This window comes from Chrysemys picta, chromosome 6, assembly GCF_011386835.1.
Source record: "Chrysemys picta bellii isolate R12L10 chromosome 6, ASM1138683v2, whole genome shotgun sequence".
NCBI lineage: Eukaryota > Metazoa > Chordata > Testudines > Emydidae > Chrysemys > Chrysemys picta.
The window spans coordinates 97,580,558-97,589,700 of record NC_088796.1 but is presented as its reverse complement, the minus strand read 5'-3'; the positions used below and the strand labels follow the sequence as shown (position 1 = coordinate 97,589,700).

Sequence of the window (9,143 nt, the reverse complement as noted above, 5' to 3'; positions counted from 1 at the left end):
GGAGCCGGCCAATCCCGACGGTCAATGGGACAGGACGGGGCGGGCCGAGCAGGCTGCTGCCTGTCTCCGCGCGTAAGGGCTCCTGAGCGCTCGTCCTCTGGGCTACGATGTAGCCTCTGTGCGGGAGGTGCGTACCCGCTGATGGGGCAGGGCTCCGCGGTGCGTCGGTCCGTGGCCGGGGGAGCGAGTGACCTGGCTTGATAATCGGTGCTTTCGCTGCATAGGCTTGCAGTGCAGTCCACCGGCCTGGGGAAGCGACGACAGAGGCCTCGGCAGCTCAGGTAACGTGGGTCGCCTTGGACCTGTTCATAGCGCCGCGGTGCCACCGATACACCCTGATATCGCATGAAATCTGAGCCACGGCTCCAGCAGCGCTGTTCACTTAGTTCAAATGCACTTGTTACGTATTTTGTAGGGCATATTTGCGAATACTGTCCTTATGCCAGTTAATGGAATCACGCACCGGCTAGTGACTGCTGTAGATGGACACTGCTGCCAAGTTGGCAGATAAAGTTGAAAATTCTCTCGGAACCCTATTTTTCTGTGCATTTCCTTACACGTGTGTGTGTGTGTGTGTGTGTGATTTGCCACTTCAAGTCATTTGTGCAAATACTTTACATATACCAAGTGGCATAATTAAAAATTGCAGCTGAAAAATTAAGAAATGCAAAATTAAAGTACTAATTCTGTACATCTGTGTTGGGAGGATTGGTGCCTTAATGTTTGGCGTTGTAGGCTGCTCATGGTAAGCTTGATGATAACTTTACTATCTGCAATAAGATGGTATATTTGTAAATTTTTTATTTGTCCAACTTCTGTTGGCGAAAGAGACAAGCGTTGAAGTTTACACAGAGCTCTACCTCGAAAATGTGTGTCTCATGAACAAAAGTTGGTCCAATAGAAGATATTACCTCACCAACCTTATGTCTCTGTTATCCTGTGACCAACATGGCTACAATTACACTGCAAACAAAATATTTTACTACCCACTCTTGGTTTCCACTTTTCTTTATTTTTTACACATTCACAAATAAAGTTGCCTGCTTTATTTACTCTGGAATCCTTCCCTTAAATTGTGACTATATTTGATACAGACAGTGACATAAGTTAATGAGTTCAAAGTTCTTCAGCTGTGTAGATGGTATTTGACTTGTCAGCTAGTGTTTCTTTTTGAGTCAGAGCTTAGCTGCACTGAAAAACCTTTATTGATCTTCATTATAAAATATTTGTCATTTGCCAAGGGCTTGTCTACAGTTAAAATGCTACAGTGCATGGCTGCATTACTGCAGTGCTTCTGTGTAGATAGGACCTCCTCCCCTTGGCATAAGTAATCCACCTTCCCAAGAAATGGTAGCTAGGTTGATGGAAGAATTCGGTCTGAGTAAACCCCCAAAGTGTCACAGTGCCCAAGGAACACTTCTCAGTGTCCAAAACAATCCTCCAAAAATTAGAAAGACAAAATCTGAGATTCATGATACTGTAATGTTAAAAATAAAAAATAAAAGCAGAAAAGGAAGTTCCTAGAAGAAACCTTGAAACAAAACAAGACACAAACTCATTTCTCCCCTCTTCCCTAGGTTACTTTCAAGGGCCGAATCTGCAAACACTTTACTATTGCGCTAAGTAGTCCTGTTTTCTGCAATGGGACTGCTCATGATAGTAAGAACTATGCTTGGTAGTAAGCAATTGCAGGGTTGGATCTTAAAGGAGCCCTCATGGTAAGACTGTGAAGACAGTTGAATAAAAGTGGTAAAGGTTGAAAACCTTTAAAAGGCCTTTTGTGGTAATTGGTATTTTCCTGTGTAGCAGCTGATTTTGTCATTGTCCAAACAGGTTTGTTCATTGTTCTTATTTTAAACAGTGGGAAGAAGGGAACTAGATAGAACACAAATTATGAAGGTGTTAGTCATTGGACTTGGAGGGTAAGTGCAAACAAGTTAAGTCTCTGTTAAAACGAAAATGTAAGATTGCCTCAAACTCCATATTGTGATCTAACAATCCCTGAGTGTGAATATAGCTGTCTTTTTTTTTTTTAAGTAATTAAAAACTCAAGCTTAATATTGTATTGTCAATTGTATTTAATTCAGGGGCGTAGCCACAGATGGACTTGGATGGGCCGTAAGCATCCAGGCCCACCCAAATCTGAGCAGGGGTATAGTGCTGCCACAGTACCCCGGAGCATCACTCTGGCACCTGAAATCCAGGACGGAGCTATGCGCCCACCCTTCAGAGCTCCCATAGCTCTGCCTTGCCATTTTCTGAGCTGCCCCATGCGTGTGCCCAGCTCGGCAGGTGAAGCCTTGTGTCTGGGGGTACCAGGGCTAGGAAGAGGGTGTGGCATTGGAGGAGAAGCTGAGCTAGCACAGTCTGTCATTACCCATCCACCTGAAAGTCAGGGCCCACACAAATTTCCACTCCTAGCTATGCCACTGGTTTAATTTTTTGATAACTTTTTCCACCCTCCACCATAGATTGACCCTTTCGGACATCAACTCTAGTCTTCCTCTTTTCCATTGTCATATAAGCTGACTAAAATGAGTTAAAAGATAGTATCATAGGACTGGAAGGGAACTCGAGGGCATCTAGTTCAGTCCCCTGTACTCATGGCAGGACTAAGTATTTTCCAAACAAATGTTAGGAAACTGCAAACAGTACTTAATATTCTGAATAAAATTAACTTTTTGTAATTGCCTTTTTGCTAACGCACATTGCACTCCTATGTTGTTCATTATTTTTGACCTGACCCATTGTTTGTTCCATTTTCAAAGTCAGTGTGACAAATGGGGGGAAAACAACACTGGCAAAACGACTTAGGAAACAGCTTCCAAACTGCAGTATACTCTCTCAAGATGACTTCTTTAAGGTAACTGAGTTGATGGAACGACTTCATACATAAAAGTAGACTTTAAATGTAGTTCCTGCAAGACTATATTATTTTTTCTTGATCTACCAGTATGTGACAATTTAAAATGAATCCTGTTCATAGAGTCAATATAAACTGTTATCTGGAAGAGAGGGAAATACAATTAAGAATGCTATAATAACGTTAAAGCTTTCAGTTGCCAAAAAAGATTAGGAACATGAACAACAGAATAATCATCGCACTGCATCCTCTGATATTATATTTAAAGGTTTGTAGAGAAACAGATGCATTTCAGGGAATGCTTCATGCTACTGCAATTCATATTATTTTTGCAGTTTATTTTTAAATCTAGATAGAAAACAACAAATAGAAACAAAATAGCAACAAAAAATTAAATATTGTTGCTTGTTTTTTTTCCTATCTTAAAAAAATGCAAAAGCATAACTGTTTCTGTATCTATGAGAGTGAGAAGGGCCTGTTCTTGTTCCTGATGTGGTTATTGTTCTCGAGTGAATCTGTAGTTTATTCAGAAGTTAATATTAAAATCCAGAGATGCTTGTGTTTATATAATATGTAATATATTATCAATATCAATTTCAGTAGATTAGTAAATAATTTTACCTGGATGGTACTATTTCGGGGGGATGAGGGGAAAAAATATATTTTATTTGAAAAGTAATTTGGGGGGACCGTAGTGATACATCAAGATTAAATTGGGGCGGGCGGGGGCAACACTCCTGCTATGTTGCAATCCACTGTTTATGAAAAACACTGTGGATATTCTACCACTGTCTTCCCCTACTCTACATGCTTCTTTGGCTTCCTGTTTCTCCCCCTGCCCATGTTACATTTTCTGCTTCATATCCTGGCAACCTAAACCTTCCCCCTACGCCATTCACACTGGCCTTCCAACCTTCTACCCATCCCCACCATGAATACTACACAAGTGAATTCAGAGTAATAGGGTTACTATTGCCATTTGACCTGATAACTGCCTATTTTTTTTCTCTCTAGCCAGAATGTGAAGTAGAGATAGATGAACATGGATTTAAGCAATATGATGGTTAGTAAATTGGGTATATTGCTTGTGAACATTATATATTGACATGTCAGCTGTAATTTATTAACTTTAGCTTCTGTTTCTTTTGGATCAATGCAGTCATCAATGGGGACAGTGTTTTGCTTTTTTTTTTTTTTTTTTATGGTTAGTGGGGTGTGTCTGGCAAAAAAAATAAAGCAAACGTAATTCGATAGAGGATTTTTTCAGGATGTTGGTTTAACAGAAAGTTTTTTAAAAGTTCATCATCATTATACTGGACAGTTTAATATAACATACCTTTATTTGACTATTACACAATACCATTACTATGGAATAGCAATAATATTTTAACTTCCTGCATTTATCACTGACTTTTTATATCTGTTTTGCAAATTAGCTAGCCCTTTCTGTTTCTCCAGAAACAGCTCTCACTTAGCAGAGGATATTATGAACATTTCTTCTGGTGACAGCATGTATCTAAAGTTCTGAGGAGGTTGGTCTCCAGACTGCTTCATCCAGTGCTTTCCTTTTCTAGAGTCTAGTTAAACAAACTGTCTGCAACAGACTTTATTCTCTCTATTCTTGGTCTTCTAAATTATGGGGCATGACGCAGCCAACTGTCTGTTGCTTATAGTGAAACCTTGTCAATTTATTAACCTGTCAATATTAAGACTCTTCTGAACAGCATTAGTAATTGTGATTTCAAACCTAATGCCAATTATACCATTTTACAGTGTTAAATGTTTATTTTTGTTTGGTCATTTAGGGCCATATTCTGGCACTCTTACTCATTTTGGGTAGCTTCTTGCTTCACAAGTAGCCCCACTAACTTAATAGGGCTACTTGTGGAGTATGTTGTCAACATGAGTATTAGAATCTGGCCCATAACGAGCAATATTCACCTTAAAACCAAATAATTAAACTATAGATATTAATATCTTATTCTTGTTTGACAGTAACTTAGAGAAAACTGCATTCCAGAGGTGAAATTCTGACTCCCTTGAAGTGATTGGTAGTTATATTTCGATTCCAGGCCAGTAAAATGAAATCAGATGTAATACAGAAAGTTATCTATTAACAAATAGTGAAATTTAATTGAAATAGTTGTCCCTTTTTCTCCCTTTGTAGAGTTGCACCTCATGACATGTCCTGGGAGGTTCTGAGCACTTCCTGTAACATCCTCAACTCCTGATGTGAAGTCACTGAGAATCAAGGCTGCTTAGCACCTCCCAGAATCAGATCCTAAATCAAGCAAGATCAGATCCAAGTTTCAACCTTTTTCTCATGCAAGAAGTCTCATTGAGTTCAGGACTGTACTACAGACCAAATGTGTTGCAAATTATAACTAAAAATGAGTCCAAATTGCAATTTGAGATCTGGATCTTTAAATTCTAGGCTAGCCATCAGGCCATCTCTAATTATAAACCTCCAGTTTAATATCCTGCAGCTGATCTAAGATTTCCTTTAATACCTGGCTATTTATAACATTAGCCTAAACCTTTAATTCTGTGTTTACTACCAACATTCATCAGCTATGTAACTTTCAGTTCAACTTTTGAACTTCACTCAGTTTGGACAATGAAACTAGATGAATCAGCTGGACATTCTGGTTCACATGCCCAAATTCAGTGCTGTTGTTTTAGGTTCCAGTAGTAAATGGGAATGTTAACATTTAAATTTCCATTTCTTTTAAATTAACCCTGCTTCTTTTACTTAACACCTACATTTAGATCTTAAACTATTTGACAGGGTTTCTACTTAACTCAGAAATAATGCAAAAATTAAAAGCCAAAACAAAAACATGTTAACTTAACCTTTTGTCTTTTCTAGTACTTGATGCCCTTTATATGGAGGAAATGGTGACAAGCATACACTCATGGATGAAAAACCCAACAGGCTCTTCTGTCTCAACAGCAGAATCAAAGAGTACACCTGTCAATCTGAAAAGTACAGAAGAAGTTCACATTTTAATAGCTGAAGGTTTTCTTCTGTATAACTATGAGTAAGCAACACTACCTTACAAATAACTTTAAAATGTCACGTTAATATAAACTGTGAATGGGGGCATGAATAAGGAAACAAAATGACTAAACATGCTGTTATCTTAGGCCTCTTAATGAAGTATGGGATAGAAGATATTTTCTGACCATTCCATATGAAGAATGCAAGAGGAGACGGAGGTAATGTTTTAAAATTATTGCTCACTGCAGATCACCATGCCCTAGTACCCGTACGACAGAAAGGTTCCTGTATGTCAATGTGTTCTCACACATCTACCAACTGTAACAACTCAGAGCAGAGTCTGCTGACTCTCCTCAGTCCCTTCTTGTGATCTTGCTATTGCTGAGGTAGTGAGCTTCGCCTTGTTACTATTCCATCCCTGAGGGTAGAGCCTTTGTGGTTCCCAGGGATGTTCAAACAGCATCTGTAACCCTCAAATGTATAGATCCATCCCTTGTTTATTATTCATATTGTAGTTGTGCATGGGGACACCACTCACTGTTCAGACTGCCAATGTACAGACACAAAGAAAAAAGCTCCTTGTCCAAGGAACTTAAAATATAGGTTAATTACAGTACAGTTGCACTTAAGCATTGTTTAAGAGGGGACAGAAACAGTGTTTACTCTTTCTGCTACAAGAAGCTGTGCCACCACAATGCTGTTCAGTGGCAGAGTTGACATGCATTTACATTGCGTATTATTTGAGTTAGATATTGGCCCCTTTCTGCCTTCAGTTACTGTTGCAAATCTGGTGTTGATGACTTTATTCTAGAATGACACAAATGTAGCTAAGGTCAGAATCTGGTTCACTGATTGCAGAATTCCCATATTCATAATGGCCTATGTTTTGAAAGGTGACTAGTAGATTTTTGGTGCCTTTCGTTCTAGGAGCCCAATTTAAGAGACCTTAAAGGAGTTAAATCATCAAAAGGTGGATACTCAGCGCTTCTGAAAATCAGACCCTCTAAGGCAGTGGTTCTCAATCAGGGGTACGCAGAGGTCTTTCAGGAGGTATATCACCTCATCTAGAGATTTGCCTAGTTGTATAACAGACTACATAAAAAACACTAGCGAAGTCAGTACAAACTAAAATTTCATACAGACAATGACTTGTTTATACCACTCTGTATACTATACACTGAAATGTAAGTACAATATTTATATTCCAATTGATGAATTTTATAACGGTTAAAAAGAGAAAGTAAGCAATTTTTCAGTCATAGTGTGCTGTGACACTTTTATTGTTTTATGTCTGATTTTGTAAGCAAGTCCAAGTTGTCTTTAAGTGAAGTGAAATTTGGGGTATGCAAGACAAATCAGATTCCTGAGAGGGGCATAGTAGTCTGGAAAGGTTGAGAGCCAGTGCTCTAAGGTATTGCAAGTTGAGCAACCAAAATCGCTAGTCACTTCTCAGAATTTAGACCAATGTGAAAAATATTATCTGTGATAGCAGATTTTGTATTTTGTATATTCTTATGTAACTTACTTATGCAATGAATTTTAATTATGATGCAACATTGTTTCAATAAGAATCTGCTCTTATCCAGTTTGTAGTTGAAACGATAGGCAGAAATAGGTGATTTGATGGAGGTCACGTGGGCAATATGCTAAATCCTGTTATAACTAAGGAGTCTCCTGTGCTGTGACCAGCAGATAGCCTCCCTCTCTTACTATTTTGGATAGATATTCTTACTAAATAAACAATGAAGAGTATATGAGTGCACACCAGGGGAAAAAAATGTAAAACTTGCACAGGAAAGCAAATCTGTTTTTCTGTAGTACCAGAGTTTATCAACCGGCAGATCCACCAGGATACTTCGATGGACACGTATGGCCTATGTATTTGAAACATAAAAGGGAAATGGAAGAAAATAAAAATAATATCGGTATGGTATACATAATCTTTAAATATATAAAAATTATTAAAAGTAGTGATTTTTGCAAATCACTCTATTTTTCCAGAATTTTTTTGGCATTTATGCAGCAGTGTTAAATGCATTTATTGTCTGCTCATAGATAAGTGATCTTCATGCAAGAAAATCTTGTAGAGATTACCCACCTTTGTGAGTTATAGGAATAAACAAAAATGTATTAGTCACCTTCACTAGTGATTCCTAAACTCCATGTGACAAACCAGTTTGTGTGTGTGTGTGTGTGTGTGTGTGTGTGTGTGTGTGGTTAACTAGAAGAATTCTGGGGAGTTGTATGGCTCATTGGGTTGATGCATTAGAATGCGGTTTACAATCCTGATTTAGATCTTAGATGGAATAAGTTTAATAGATTGCTCCAAGTTGTACACATTGCTAAGGCACTACACAGTCTGACATGAGACATGTCAGGATTTTGGGTGCTTTGGTGGAGCTATGTAGGGAAGTTTGCATAATGCCAAACTAATAATGCTGTTAGAGCCTGATCCTGCAACATGAAGAGCACTTCCTGCAAGGCGATGGGCATTGAGCACCTTCAGCTTGTTTTGAATGGCAGTTAGACATGCTCAACACTGTTCATGATCAGGTGTTAAATTCTTTTCTTTTATTGATCAATATCATACTAAAGATTTATATTTATCGAAAAGGTTAATGGTGAAATTCACCCCCGTGACAAGAGAGAGTGCAAGGCCCTGTGTATCGGGTGTATATAGAGCCTCTTACAGGCTCTCTACTATGATGAACTGTGCCAAAATCAGTGTGTGAATTAGCCGAAGCACATGTTTCAAAATCAGTGAGCGTGTGAGAGATGGGATGGGGGAGGGAATAGAAACTGCCTTTAAAAAAAAAAAAAAAAAAAAAAAAAAAGCCTTGAAGGATCATCTCAGAAATAGTTAAAAGCAACAGAGGGTCCTGTGGCACCTTTAAGACTAACAGAGTCTTAAAGGTGCCACAGGACCCTCTGTTGCTTTTTTCAGATTCAGACTAACACAGCTACCCCTCTGATATTCAGAAATAGTTGTTCCTTTGGGTCACTTTCAAATGGATTATACTGGAATTATGGGACTCATAGTCATACATAATCTTTAGTTGGGGCCCTGTTAGAAGTAACCCCTCCTGATGATTTACAGATAAAATCATAGAACTGGAAGGGACCTCGACAGGTAATCTAATCCAGTCCCCTGCACTTGTGGCAGGACTAAGTATTATCTAGACCATTCCTGACAGGTGTTTGTCTAACCTGCTCTTAAAAATCTCCAATGATGGAGACTCCACAACCTCCCTAGGCAATTTATTCCGGTGCTTAACCACC

General features: G+C 38.7%; 1 protein-coding gene across 15 annotated transcripts in view; it reads left to right on the top strand.

Annotated features, from left to right (window-relative positions):
• Window positions 1–23: 23 nt before the first annotated feature.
• LOC101953441 (carnosine N-methyltransferase) overlaps window positions 24–9,143 on the top strand; it is a 48,005-nt gene continuing 38,885 nt past the window's right edge. Inside the window, exons 1-7 of one of the 15 annotated variants that reach the window (XM_065549422.1) lie at window positions 24–281; window positions 1,862–1,922; window positions 2,769–2,863; window positions 3,882–3,926; window positions 4,859–4,914; window positions 5,733–5,904; window positions 6,011–6,082. In XM_065549422.1, the coding sequence (XP_065405494.1) occupies window positions 5,750–5,904; window positions 6,011–6,082 (227 nt within the window). In that variant the 5' untranslated portion in view covers window positions 24–281; window positions 1,862–1,922; window positions 2,769–2,863; ... (1 more) ...; window positions 4,859–4,914; window positions 5,733–5,749. Of the gene's footprint in view, window positions 282–1,833; window positions 1,923–2,768; window positions 2,864–3,877; window positions 3,927–4,321; window positions 4,396–4,858; window positions 4,915–5,030; window positions 5,905–6,010; window positions 6,083–7,682; window positions 7,790–9,143 lie in introns of those variants that run through there. The other 14 variants (XM_065549428.1, XM_065549421.1, XM_005297737.5 and 11 more) reach the window with 14 other exon arrangements.